This window comes from Netta rufina (genome assembly GCF_964035555.1).
Source record: "Netta rufina genome assembly, chromosome: 1".
Classification (NCBI taxonomy): domain Eukaryota; kingdom Metazoa; phylum Chordata; class Aves; order Anseriformes; family Anatidae; genus Netta; species Netta rufina.
This window is the reverse complement of record NC_140123.1, coordinates 143,115,620-143,130,055: the sequence shown is the minus strand read 5'-3', so window position 1 is coordinate 143,130,055 and position 14,436 is coordinate 143,115,620. Positions and strand designations below refer to the sequence as shown.

The following is a 14,436-nucleotide window of genomic DNA, read 5'->3' as shown; positions in this document are numbered from 1 at the left end:
AGGAGGGAGCTGCAGCCTGCCCCAGCACGTGCAGAACAGCTGACAGAGGCTGTCCTCCTACGCCGTGGCTCTCAGAGGCCACCCCTTTTCCTCCCCACAGAAGAGAGGAGGAGCATGCAACATCCTCCACTCTAAGAGACAAAGCACAGAGTAAACCCTTCTCCTCTTTTTTTAAGAGTCCAGCTCACACAATGTCCCCAGGCATATTTTAGTCTAAGTGCCGTAGAGCAATGCGAATAAATGTACTGTACTAACTGTTTCACTGTATGTATCTGATAGCATTTCACATGGATAAATAGAAAGCAGGCCCAGAAATATCTATGCTCATGCATCAGCTGCAGCAGGGTCCCTCCAGCAACGCTTGCCAACCTGTTTCTTCTTCTCAGTGCCTCTGCTCAGCAAGTCCCACCTGCGCCGAGCCCTGCCAGACTGCCCCTACAAGCCCAGCTACCTGGTGAATGGGTTTCCTCTGCAGCGCTACCAGGGCCTCCAGTTTGTAAGTCTTATTCCGTGAGCTGGTATTTGCCCAGGGGGATGAGAGAAGGAAGGAGGGAGACCCTATTAACCATGGGCCACCCACCTGAAGCTCCTGGGCAGATTTGACCATCTGCTCTTCAGGTCTGCAGCATCCCAGTACGTGCCAGAGGGCAATGGCAAGAGAAGGGAGGTGGGTGCTATGTGCTGCTCACTGGTCTCACTGGGGTACAAGTGTGTGTGTCCTACAGAGCCCTTCAGACCTCAAGCACAAAGGGCTGGGCACCTTGCAACCATGGCTGGGTCACCTTATGAATGGTATCTGGCATTCACAGGGGTTTTGCTTTATCTTTCTTCCCAGGTTCACTTATCCTTTGTTTACCCAAATGATTACAGCCGCCTGAGCCATATGGAGAAAGACAACAAATGCTTCTATCAGGAAAACCCATATTACTTGGAAAGGTAGGATGCTGCACATGGGAGGCAGCATTTCCTAGCAGGGAGGGAGGAGGCAGTTTGAGGGCTGGAATTAAGGTGGAATTTCATATTCAGTTCTTTAGGAGTCAACTTAAAGATCGCTTAAGTCCTGCAAAACGTTAAAGCACTTATGGTTTCTTTTGATGGCCAGTACTTCCTTTACGTGAAATTATGTTTAGGTCTCAAAGGGAAACGGCTGCCACTTTTCTTGCTCTATTAACCAGGAAGCTGGGTCAGAGCATATTTGTTCCAATACATCAGGGAACGTATTTGCCAGCAAACCTTGCATGCCAGCAGCTGGAGCCTCCTGATGGCTGTCACTGTTTGTGCTGAAGCCAAACCATGCTCACAACCAGGCATCTCTCTGGAGGGATAAAAACATGGAGCTCATCCTCACCGAGGTCTGGCTCCAGTGATGGCTCTGCAAAGGAACCACCACTTGCATGTTCCCCAGCCACAGGGAAATACCTCGTGTGAGGATTCCCCTGCTTTCAGGAAGAGTTGGCAGCAGAATAAAGAGAGTTGCTTTTCCAGTGAGATAGCTGGTGGAGGCCTCCTTGTGTTCAGGATCATCTCCTTCCCACAGGTCTGTTTTGAGGGCTGGAAAGATAGATTTTATTGTAGGCTTGGGAGGGAACTGCTGGGACTGAGGTTCATTGTGAAGGATGGAGAAGGTGGCTGCTGTGGGCTGGAAGGTGCCACACAAATTTTTTGCTTTGACAAACAGTTTGTATTATAACAGAATTCAGGAAGCGTGCGCCCATTCTGCTTGGCATCAAGCAGGTATGGAAACAATCCAAGGAGGGAAACCCCTCCCAAAAGCTCAAAACACAGGCACGTGATGGGACAGCACACAGACAGTGTGAAAAGAGAAAGGGAGAAAAGAGAGAGGGAGATCATTACAGTTATCTGCCTGAGCCAGGCTTGCAGCACAATGCCTTAGGTACTACATTGTAAGTGAGCTTTAAGGAGCAGTTTAAGGGAGGCTAAAGCAGTGTTTCAGTGTACTTGCGTTGGAATTTCCTCTTGTGCACATGGAGCAGCACTCAAGAAAACGTCTGAAAAACTGGGATGATAATCAAGAAAAGCTGATTTCTTTGACAGTACAGAGTAAGATCTGATTGCCCCAAGATCTGAAAGAGGCTGATGATAATAGCCGGTGACTTGCTGCAAAAGGAGAGTCTAGAGAGGATGGGTAGATGTGATCAGAGTAATTGGCCATCTCCTCTGTAGCAGTGGCAAGAATTCATTTGGAGAGGGCAAAGCAACTTTGATCAGACTGGTGTTTTGTCCTTTCCTTTGCAGATTTGGATTCTACAAGTACATGAAAATGGACCGTCCAGAGAAGAACCTGGACTCTGGAGAAAAGACAGAGCAGCCAGGTAGGGGCCGGCCCTAGCGTCAGAGCCAGGAGGATCCTTTTATCTGTCACTGCGTGTGTGTGATCCTCCAGCACCAGCTGAAGGAAGCTGATGATTTTCCATTCTGAGCAAGTCACACCCTTTCCCTGGTAGAGCGCTGTGGCTGGAAGGAGATTTTTGCTGTCACATTCACTTTTAAGGGCAGACTGTGAGGCCAACAAGCAGTGGGCTCTAGTGGACAACGTGGTGACTAGCTCTCAGGCCTGCAACGTAGCTGAGGAGCAATCCCAGCAAAAATGTGGGCAGAAATGAGAGAGCCAAATGTGCAGTGTGGCAGCCTGTGCTCACACCTGCCCTGGAAAGCTGTGGCCAGACCTTTAGCTGAAGGTTAAGCCAGACATCTCCCCGGCCTTTGGCAACAGCACTGGGTGTAGGGTTGGGAAGCGGAAGGAGGATGCCAGAGGTGTAACTGCGATTACTCCTGCAGGCTTCCAGGAGGGGAACCTGGACGACCTGCAGTACGGGGAGCAGGACGTGGAGAGCACTGGCCCCCCGGCACCCTCTGGCACGTGGCAGGCAGAGCCGACAGGCACCACTCCCAGCAGCGTGGTGGGCAGCGAGCATGTCTACGAGGACTATTCCCTCCGGGAGCGGCGGCGGCTCCTCTCAGTGGGTGACACAGGAGAGGCACCTCAGAGGAGAGGGATGAAAAGGGCTGGTGTCAAGACTGCCCCGCTGGCCCCTGCCAACCAAAGCCTCAGCCGGGCTGGCACAGAGAGGAACCCAGCGATGAAGAGATCCCACTTAAAAGCTGGCATCAAAGACAACTCCAAGAGCCCTCCACAGCATGCCAGGGTTGTCCAGGGCAGAGCACCTGCTAAAAAGCCTAACCCACCTCCTAGGAGCAGGTCGCAAAGGGAGCAGCCTCTCAGCTACACCAGGGACTCAGGGCTCAGGATTCCCAAAGGGCTGAGACCTCGAGCAGACCTCGACGCTGCGGAGGACAGGCTGCAGCCTGCAGTCACTGTGCAAACTGGGAGAGGAGGCCCAGGCAAAGCTGGCAGGCACCCTGTGGCCACTGCTAGCCCCAGCAAGGAGCCGGCACGGCTGGCACAGTGGCTGAACCAAGTGGAGGCCTACGTGGCTGAGCAGAAGGTGGCTGGTGGCAAGGACATGGGTGAGAGAGAGGCGCAGGTGGCACCTCTGGAAAAGAGCAAGTCAGGGCCTGTGGAGAGGGCAGCAAAAGAGGAAGAGGAAGAGGTGGATGGGGAGCCAGAGGAGGAGGATGAGGAGGGTTTTGATTACGTACCAGTGTTTGACCAGGCGGTGAACTGGGAGCAGACCTTCAGCACAAGCAACCTGGACTTCCACATGCTGCGCACTGACTGGATTGACCTCAAGTGCAACACGTCAGGAAACCTGCTGCTCAAAGAGAGGGAGGCCCTGGAAGTCACACGTGTCTTCCTCAAGAAGCTCAACCAAAAGAATAAAGGGTAAGGCACAGTGTGAAAGCCAAGGGACAGTGTCCTGGAGCTTGTGAACCACGCTGCACAGGGAGCACCTGTGATGTGAGCAGCTAGAATGAATTGGAAGATAAACTAGATTTGGAAATTAAAACTTCAGGAAAGGATTCTGTGTAAAAAAATGGGCTTTAAACACCTCTTTGAGCTGAAAAATCAGAATTATTGGACACCGGATCATGTCTGGGGGCTAAATATCACCCTCCAAAAACTGGTGGCTGTCAAGGTGAAAGATTTCAGTCCAGCTGGCATCACTGACCCTTTGCTGGCTTCCTCCTTGCACAGTGTAGGCATTGAGAGCGCATAGGAGCATTTTACCAGCTGATGATTAAGAAACCCTGCTGATATGAAATAGGACTGGAGCTTCTTATGCACGTAATTTAATGCCTGTCACCCCTCAGTTTGCGAATCCAGCACCATTTAGGGCATAGGACCAGAAGGGAGCAGTCAGATATTGTGGATCAGTACACTGACCTCAGAAACAACCAAGTATCTTACTCTGTATCTGTACCTCCATCTTAGAACTAGTTAGATTTCTAGATCCTAGCAGTGATTTGGGAAGATGTCCCAGCTTCTCACTGCTCTGATGACCCACTGGAGATCAGCTTTCTCTGGTATTCTCTATTTACATTGCCCTGATAAGGTTCTTCTTCTTGCTGAGACTTATCATTTTGATTGCCTTTCTGGCAGACAAACATACCTCCTGTGATCCACTATAAGCGTCCAGCTTTCCTCCCCCTTCTGATGAGTTGGCCTCTATTTCCATGATCTTCTTATCTATCCTTTTCCATGCTTGTTTCAGTCTGGGTTAGCTTTCCTGGCCATAAATGGCCAATATTCTGGATTTTTTATAGAATGCAGTTATTAGTTCTTAATCTCTGCTGGAAGTAGCTCTCATGCTACCTCTTAAAATTGTGTTTGTTTTTTCAGGGTCAGATCAGTCACAGTCATGGTGTAAATGATAGGTACTCTCAAGGTTTTCTTAGCATTTTTAACTGACGAGCATCCATTTTACAGCAGAAATTCTTGTTATTACCTAAAAGGACACGATTTGGCATTTCATTCCATTTTGGCCATTCTGGACCTGCAGCTCATCCCAGTCTTTACTGTAGGATTGCTCGGTCTTAGTCCATGATATTGGCTGATAAGCTGTCATCAGCCAATTTCACCAACCCAGCCATACATACTTCCTGTGCCACGGTCTTTGAAAGAGGTGTTGAATACACTATTTACCAGCCCTACAATCATTCAGACATGTTTATTATTTTCTGTGTCACCTTTTATTTCATTTCCTTTGCCAACTATTTTCTCTTGGCTAGGATCCTGGGTCTAATCCCACGTGCTTGTGGATTTAGGAAACAGGTGCTAAGCCTTCCCATGGGACTTCTAACCTAGGAGGAAAGAGCCTGGCAGAGCCAAATAAGCCGAGCAGGGAGGAGGTGGGAGAGGGGCTGGTGGACAGGGGATGTGCTCACCCTGGCCCTGTCTCCTGCAGGCGGTTCCAGCTGCAGCGGATCGTGAACGTGGAAAAGCGCCAGGACCGCATGCGGGGAAGCCGCTACCTGCTGGAGCTGGAGCTGCTGGAGCAGGGAGAGCGCCTGGTCCGCTTCTCCGAGTACATCTTTGCACGGGGCTGGCAGGGCATTGGCGGTGACGAGGAGGAGGAGAGGAACATGAGGAACCTGGCATGGGGTCGCCGGCGGCACCTGATGGCTGTGGCCAAAGAGCCAGAGCTGTGCTGGCCCCAGGGCTTTTCCTGGAACCACCGTGCTGTGGTTCACTTTGTGGTGCCAGGTAAGGGGAACCTACCCTCATGGGTCTTAAAAGGCTCAGAGAAAATCCCTGTCACACCTTGGGGAAAAAAAAAAAAAATAAAAAAAAAAATACAAATTTCTGGGCTCTTTGGTCCAAGTTTTCAGCCTGGACCTATGTCAGCATCCCTGCAATGTTATCAGGGCTTGAGGCAAGAAGCCTTGCTTGTTGAAAGCCATGCCATCTTTGAAATCAGTTTTCCTTTGGTTCTCCCCCTCTTGCAATACAACCAGTGAAAAACCAGGCACGTTGGGTGCTGCAGTTCATCTCTGACATGGAAGAGCTGTTCCGAGTCACTAAGGATCCTTACTTCAACGTCATCATCACGGACTACAGCAGTGATGACATGGATGTAGAGAAGGCTCTGAAAAGGTCTAGCTTGCACAGGTGAGGGTGCTGGCTGATCACATAAAACTACTCACAAGTATACTCCTGCAAATGCAGCACATCTGCAAATCTCTGTGCATTGGCCATCCACAGCTTCCTGCAGCTGGAAACTGGGAGATGATACCCTTGCATGTGTACATGCTTATATTGTATAACGTGCTTACATGTATGCTGCTATAATACTGTTATAAAACTCTAAGGCAATACCTGTTGCAGTCATCCATCCAGGTACATCTCTTTTCTCCAGGGTTTTGTTCAAGTTTGCAAGAGAGGACAGAGAGCAAGTTGTACAGTGATGGGGGAGAGGGAAGCCAGAGAAGACAAGAAAGCTGTAAGAAATGAGCGTGGAGACTTCCAGGGACTCCTCTTGCTGGAATAGCTCTGTGGTTTATTGTATTCTGACCTGAAACAGCCTTGGTTGGTCCTTTCCAGTGCTAGGGGGTCCCAGAGATACCCAACAAATAGAGCTGGCAGGACTTTTGCTGAGGACTGCCCTATCCTTGCTGGATATGTGAGAAGACCCTCAGGGCACACTGGGAGCTGGGGTAGTGCTGAGCTTGCGTGCTTGCCCAAAGGCTGTCCTCCTCGTGAGGGTGCACAGGGGTGAGGGACAGTTCCTCAGCATGGCACCCATGGTGTACTGCTGCTAGGGGTGCTTTCTGTGCTTATCAACCTGCACACACTGATCCTCTCTTTCCTGTCTGACCCCCAGCTATCGGTACTTGAAGCTGACGGGGAATTTCGAGCGTTCTGCTGGGCTGCAGGCAGGGATAGACCTCGTGACGGTAAGCCTGGGGAGCTGTCGGGTGGATCGGTGGGTTTCTGATATGTGTCCAGCACTACCTCTTGCCTTTCATATTGAACATGCTGGTTTTTAGGGAATAGCCCAACAGAACAGATCAAACATAGCGTGTTTCCTGTCCATCTGGAGCAAGGACCTCGCCCCTTTCTCTGAGGAGACCAGTCCCTGTGGTCCATGCAGTACTTGGCCCACCTGCTTGGACCATGAGACAGGAGGGAAATCATCAGTAGCAGCTTCATGATATTGGCTCTGCCAGATCATAGTCGTAAAATCTCATACTGTTATTGAACAGCCAGCCAGAGGCAGCTCTGCCAGCCCCTAGGATTTCAGTTTCTGATCTAGCAATGAGTGACTCTTCGGTTGACTCCCATATCTCTGTCTTCCCATCCCCCAAGAAAGCCTTGCTTAAAGTCACCTTGCTTTTTCCTAACTGACGTGGTTGGTTCCAGGATCCGCACAGCATCATTTTCCTCTGCGACCTCCACATCCACTTCCCGGCCAGCATCATCGACTCTGTCCGCAAGCACTGTGTGGAAGGCAAGATGGCCTTCGCGCCCATGGTCATGAGGCTGCACTGCGGCACCTCCCCGCAGTGGCCTGACGGTAAGAGGGAGCGGAGCCCCTTGTGCTCAGACCTCGGGGAATGGGGGAAGGAGGAGGGTGCCTGCAAACTCTAGATTTGGTTCTCCATTGCTGTCAAGGTCTGGAGCTTAATGTCCTACCTGGGCCACCAGGTGAGAGTGCATCAGAGGATGGTGTTTAACTGTGTTGGGTACTTGGCATTTGAGATCAGAGCCAAAAGAGCCCTTTATATGATAAAAATCATGATATGATTTCTCCTAGTCATCTCTTAAAGCTCTCAGTGGATTTAAGTACCTCGAAGCCCCTCTTTTACTTCTTTCCATCAATTTCTCTCCTAGAGGGCATGGCCTGCCCTCTTGAGGACAGCTGCTAGCCCTGGGTTGAAGGAAAGCAACCCAAGTCAGGGGGAGGAAAGTGACATCGATCATCGGGGCATAGGATTTCCCTTAGACAGAGGTGGTCATCCTGAGCCCCCACAGAAGCAAATTACCCTTGAATCTTTGGTGGTTCAAAGCACCAACATGCCTGTGCCTCTTTTGTGCTGTCCTCAGGCTACTGGGAGGTGAATGGGTTCGGTCTTCTGGGCATATACAAGTCTGACCTGGACAAGATCGGAGGGATGAACACGAAAGAGTTTCGGGACCGCTGGGGAGGAGAAGACTGGGAACTCCTGGACAGGTAAGTATTCATTGTCATCAGCCTTGTGCTCAGGAGGGGAGACGTGTTAGATTACAGAAGAGCAGTGACCAGGGAGTGGGGATATGAGGAGATGGAGGTGGTGAATGCCACCACCAGCTTGGGCAGTGAGGGAGAGTCTTTGAGGAAGTCCTGACTTCAAAACCAGCATGTGAGTGTACCCAAAATACAGCCAGTGATAAGAGAGGAGCTGTTTCCTGATGTCTTCCAGTCATGCTGTTGGTTGGCCATGGGCAGATTGGGTACTGGTGATCATGGAGACTCCGTCTTCTTGAATTGATTGTCAGAGAGACATTTTAGGATCATGAAGTAGGGTTACGATTTCTGAGAAGTTTATGATGTGGGGCCTGTGCTGTACAAATCGTAGGCCTCGGGGTTTGTAGGTTGGGTTTGTAGGTTTCAGGACCTCTCATGTCTTTTCTGTCAGCTCACTGAGGAAAAGTCTAACACCCTGAGCAGTCCCATGTTGGATTGATAGGATTTCCTCCTTGCCTGGCACATGCAGCTGGCCTGTGCCTGTTCCCAACCAGTCCTGCTCTCAGGGGTCTATAAACACTCATCGAGTGTCATTAGATGCCTGATTGTGGGTAGGAGATACCCTGAGCTATGCTGGACTCTTGAGCCTGGTTGTGGTGTGTTGACAACAGGACTGCTTAAAGGAGATCTCCCACGCCTAAGCCCCCTGGTATCATTGTCATCAAGATTCCCCTGCATTTACCCTTCTCCTTTCCTCCAGGATCTTGCAGGCTGGGCTGGAAGTGGAGCGCCTCTCCCTGAGAAACTTCTTCCACTGGTTCCACTCGAAGCGGGGCATGTGGAACCGGCGCCAGCTGAAGACATTGTAGCCTTCAACACCAGAGCTGCCCGGCAGCACCGTCCACCGTCTCGCCCCGGCGTGCACTTTATCAAGGCACACAGCCAAGCGCACAAACTCTCCCTCTGCCCCCAGAGCCCTCCAGCAGGACGGCCCAGCTGAAGAAGGGACGGTCAGGCATGAGGAGCTTCTCTTGGGAGCCACTGCATCCAAAACACGGGATCCACGTCTTGCTGGGAAGCCGTGTGGGGAAGCTGTTGCCCAGTGAAGTAGTCGTGTTCCCTGCCGTGCGGCCTGGTGGATGGCACAGCGGGAGAGGTGCCATATTTCCTGTCGAGTCTGGCGTGGTGCAGAGCAAACAAACAAAGCTCTCGGCTAAGCCCAGAATGGTTTATTTACAGGAATGCAGCTTTTCTTTCAATACTTGAAGAAAAAAAGGGGAAAAAAAAATAAAATGGGAAAAAAAACCCTCTCCTTCCCTCTCAACCCCTGCCCCATCTCTCTGGTATCCATACATTTGGACAGGGGACCAAAATAGTTTCTCTGAACTGTATTGTGTCCACATGCCCGTGTGCTGACCCCAAAAAGATCTGGATGAGGAGGAGTTGATAGGCACTTTAGGCTGCTGGTGCTTAGACATTTCTCTGTGCTCTTCACTTCAATCATTATGAGAAACTGTGCTCATTCAGTAAATTATGGGCTGTGGATTGAGACCCAGATACAGTTCCCAGGAGAGCCACATTTGCCTGCAGCTGAGCAAGGTGGCAGGGGTTGATGTTTCAGCTCTCCCTGAATTATTGATCCACTGCCTGAGGATAGTGGAGGGGTTATACAGAGACGCTAGGAGGGCATCTCAGGAGGAATTTTGCAACCTTATCTGACAGACATGCGTGTTTGTCCTTACAATATCAGGGAAACCCTAGCAGGGAGAAGTGGCAATATTTTATTAATTGAGATATTGTGATTTTGTTAGAAAAAAAGAGGAGACAGATTATTCTGCTCTCTAAATCCTGTACATTTATGCAGCATCTAAAGGTTAATTTAATAAGTTATGGCCTCAGAGTGAGGTCTGAGCATAGTTTGGCTTTTATCTAAAGAGCAGACTTGCTTGCATTGGTGGAAGAACTGGCACAGCTTCACTTCTGGAGCAGCCCTGGGAGCTCTGTCCTGCTACAGGGGAGGTGGCCTCAGGCCTTGGCATTTGTGCTGGGTGCAAGGAACAGTGTGGGCAGAAGAGGGTTGAGTGAATAAAATGATGGGCAGACGCTTGCTGGCACAATAAAAGAGCTGTGGGAAGACCCAGCCTGATGATAGAGCGAATTCTCAGCCCCTAAAACTCCCACTAATGCAAGGCAAGATTTTTACCCCTAAAACCATTTTACGGGACTGCAGAAACCCAAAGATCCGCAGCAGCACAGTCAGCGCTCTGCACCAGAGCTTCAGGGTCCCTGCACGATGCTGAAAAGGCTGCTGCTGATCTCACCCTTCAGCAGGGAGCGTGGCATAGGATGCTGCTGACGGCTTCCAGCTCTGCGGGGAGCTGTTGAAAAGCGAGCGGTGGAGGTATGCAGCATACGAGCGATGCTGACACGGCACTAGAGTTGTTTGTGTTCAGACTGATGGAGTGGATGCCAATTCGGAATTGGTGTTCACTGGTTATTAATTCCGTGGTGCTTGGCGAGCCCATCAGGTTCCACTATTGCAGCAGAAAGCTGAACATGCAAGTCCTGGCACGTGAGATGTAAATCCTGTCAAATCATCTGGTTGCCTCAGCCTGGGCTGCGGGACTGATGGAGTCAACCCGATTTAAGGAAGCTTCAGTGTGCAGCTATGGTGAGAAGTATGCGAGAGACTGCTCTGTCTCTCAGTCCATGGAGCCTTTGCCAGAACGTAGACACTGAATATCTAAGAGGAGGCAGCCTCAGCCTTCTGCACAAGCCAGAGCAGTCTTTTTAATGAGGGAAGGTACTTTTCCTATGGAGACACTAAGGAACGAAATGCTGCCCTTGGGTGGAGGGGGAAGAGGCTGACAACCATCAACTTTTTTTTTTTTTTTTTTTTTTTTTTTAATGCATTATGTGAGTTTAGGAGGCCAGAGCCCGGGGATGTAGTGTTGCAATAAGCTCTGTTTCTGCCTGGAACACGCCGTGTCGGTCGCACTTTCGTGTCGGAGCCTGCGCTTCACTCGCAGACACAGGCACAACCTCGTGAGCACGCAAGTGAGATATTCTCCAGACACCCAGGCTGTGCTCACAGCTTGTCCGGGCTGGCTCTGTCAGGCAGCTCCTGAGGCACGGGGAGAGGCTGGCAGAGGGGGCGAGCAGCAGGGACGCAGCCAGGCCTTAGCAGCTTGGCCCCATGAAGCAGAGAACAGTGTTTTGCCTGTTTTGCAGATGGGGAGATGGTGGATTTGGTGGCAACCCTGATGTCAGGTGCAGGGAAGGTCATATATATATAGTATATATGATAATGAGTAACTCCTCCTCCTCACCAGGGAGGACAACCAGCAAAGAGTGGACTAGAAAGCAGGGTGCAACCCTCACTGCAGCACTGCCAGCAAAGCTGTAGGATTTTGTCCCTGTGCTTTAGCTGGCCAGGTGACTGCTCCGTCCTGCACGCCTGTAACCCAGGCCAGGAGCAAGCAGAATTTCTTACCTCGTAGGGGCTCCTTGGTGGACGTGGAAGGAGTTACTGGGGTCTGGTCCAATTTCCTAAGGGTCGGTGTCCCCACTGTAAAAACTGCCATCACAACTGCTCTTCTGTTCTTAGCACAATGGCCATTCTTCGTTGGTATTTGAGCATTGCAGTGGTGAACACGATTAATAAATACTAATTGGCACTACTTGGCAGCCCCCGTGGAGGAGCTTGCAGAGAGCCCATGGGGCCAGAAGCCATCCTCCAGCCCAGGAGCTCAGAGAGTGCTGCGGGTTGCAAGCAGAGGACGGGCTACAAGTGATCTTGCAGGAGCAGTGCCAGGCTGCTGCCCCTCTTCCTAAACAACCTGCAGCTTTTTCCTCCCCTCCAAACGGAGAGATGAAGAGTGGGCTCCCTGCTGCTGCAGAGAGGGCTCGTCCTGGGGGTCAGCACAGCCCCCACAGTGCTACAGGGAGCCTGGCTTCCATGGGGCACATGCATCCTGGCCACGTCCTGTCTGGGAGGCAGGAGGAAATGGGTTGCACACCGTGTCCTTCGTACCAGCTGCACAGGCAGGGAGGGAGCTGCTGCAGTAGGGCCCCGGCTGGGGAAATGGTGGGGCACGCTGCAGGAACAGGCTTTCCCCGCAGCAGGATGTGGCCAGGCTGGGGGCACGAGGGCGGGCGGCACTGCAAGGTGGCTCTGCCCACAGGAGCCAGCTCCACCGTCAGGGCTTTTTGGTTCCCCGGTGTGTTTGGGCCTGAGGTTTGTTTTGTGGCTCAGCAACGGGAACCAAGAAGGACTGAGAGCTGCATTGTGTGAAAACAGTAATGTGACTTGTTTCGTCGTTAATGTTTGCCTGGTATGAACATCTATCTCGCCTCTTTTCATTGCCTAAAAACATCTGATGTTGTTCACTTTTTAGATACAGATGCCTTGTGTTAAAAATCGAGATTGTACCTTGGAATTATCTGCCTTAAAGTGGCTCTGTGCCTTCAAGACGACCCCTGGGCCACCTCTCTGTCAGAACTGGGGGGGATGTACTGGTTCTCCCCCACGTTTTATAAATACATGGTCTTCCTACAAGAGCTCAGTTCTGTCTGCGTGTTTCTTGCACACCCACATCACCCCACAGCAGAGGTTAGGAACCAAATGTTGCTCCTGTGGCCTCACGTCACTGAGGCTGCAGGCAATGAGATGCTGCAAGTGAGGCTGGCCAGGAGCAAGACCTCTTGTAGACCCCTGGAGGCAGGGTGCCCTAGAGAAGGGGGTGGTAACAAAACAGATTTTCTCCTGTCTAGTCTCCTTATCCCATGGAACAGGGCAGAAACATGGGACAAATGAGTGCCCCAGCAAAGCAGCAGTGCTGTGGACAACTGTGCGGAGAATGAAGTTGTCTCTCCTGCAAGCATGGGACGATTCCTGCAGAAGGCTGCAGGTGAGAGCCTAGACCCAAGCCGGGTGCTTGGCACCACCTGTGCCAATGGGCAGCCAGCTCTTTAATGGCAACTGCTTACTGGGATTAAAATTCAGCCCCTTTTTACTTCAGCTCTGCCTCCTGTGGGTATAAAAAGCTTGGCACAAACGGGGGTCAGACAGAGAGAAGGAAAAAGGCAGCCAAGGTTGCTAATGACTCCGATCCCATTAAAATGGGAAACGGTAATTCAAGGTGACAGGGGAGAAGCGTTCCAGCACGCTGCCAGTCCTCTGCTCCCCTCTGCCAGCTATTGGGAATCCCTCTCCACGCGGGCCAGCCTCGCTCGCCGCCGTACCTGACTTGGCAGCTCTCTGAGACCATGATGTTGAAGTTAAAGGTCTGGTAATGAATTTCCCCTTGCTGCGTCTTTCTCAGATGAGCCTTTATTTTTGTTGCATTCACTCATCAATGCTAACTGCTTTGCTTGGAGCAGTGACTCACAGGACTTGGGATCTGCAGACAGGGTACACAATTTTTTGCCCTTTCATCAACCCAGCTAGCCAGCAGTGGCCCTTTGCTGATGGTTTTCCAGCATTTCTGCCTCTCCAGTGAAGGGTGTCTCTGGAGTGAAGGGTCTCTCTGGAGGAGAGCAGGATAACAGAGGCATCTCAGATACACCCACCCCCATTTGCTGTCGGTATCAGCAGAGACTGAGGACCAAGACAGGCAGCAAACTTCCTGCCACCCCAGACCTGTCATCCCCGGGAAAAGTGGCAGGCGAGTCTTTGCCTGATGCACAGAACAGACTAGGACGGTGCTCAACTTCACTAATTAAAATTCTGGAAAGTAACATAATTGTTCTTTGCCACCTGCACTTTCTACACAACTGCCCTGCAGTTGCAAAAAAGCCCCTGTGATTTGCAGCCACAACCTGATGTTGCCTGTAGCCTTACTCAGGTGCTGTTGTTGGCAAGGTCGCTCATGATCTCCCTGCAAAAGAAGGGCCACCCCTAAGCAGAAATCTTGTTCTGTGAACTCAGATATGGAGTATAAATGGAATCTGCCCGTATCTTTAAATATCTTATCATATAATATTTTTTGAAGTGTCAGTCACTCCTGGTAGCTCCTGAAGACGGGTATGTGGAAATTTCCATGTCAGTTCTTTCCCAGTGGTGGTAAGAGCATGCAAAATGAAACAGCCAGATTGATTCTGCCATACGAAGGAAAAAAAATCATTTAATAATCAGAAAAGCATATCATTATTTAAATAGGATTAAGCCAGGCTACTAAAATATCCATTTTAGCATGATTACGTAATTACAAAATTTAGGATCCAACATTTGTACTCTTTCAACAAAAAATCTGAAAATTCAAAGACATTTTATAAGGAAAAATGTTGCAGTACAAGAGAGTTCCCAATATTGTTATTTGAGGATTAGATATTTGAAAACATATATGTT

General features: G+C 50.6%; 1 protein-coding gene across 2 annotated transcripts in view; it reads left to right on the top strand.

Moving 5' to 3' along the window:
• Positions 1-12,600, top strand: part of B4GALNT3 (beta-1,4-N-acetyl-galactosaminyltransferase 3) — a 53,881-nt gene extending 41,281 nt beyond the window's left edge. Inside the window, exons 11-20 of one of the 2 annotated variants that reach the window (XM_084301598.1) lie at positions 387-496; positions 836-936; positions 2,257-2,333; positions 2,800-3,805; positions 5,328-5,626; positions 5,878-6,031; positions 6,744-6,816; positions 7,283-7,436; positions 7,967-8,093; positions 8,848-12,600. In XM_084301598.1, coding sequence (XP_084157724.1) covers positions 387-496; positions 836-936; positions 2,257-2,333; positions 2,800-3,805; positions 5,328-5,626; positions 5,878-6,031; positions 6,744-6,816; positions 7,283-7,436; positions 7,967-8,093; positions 8,848-8,956 — 2,210 coding nt within the window. In that variant the 3' untranslated portion in view covers positions 8,957-12,600. Of the gene's footprint in view, positions 1-386; positions 497-835; positions 937-2,256; positions 2,334-2,799; positions 3,806-5,327; positions 5,627-5,877; positions 6,032-6,278; positions 6,363-6,743; positions 6,817-7,282; positions 7,437-7,966; positions 8,094-8,847 lie in introns of those variants that run through there. The other variant, XR_014619128.1, reaches the window with a different exon arrangement.
• Positions 12,601-14,436: the final 1,836 nt, after the last annotated feature.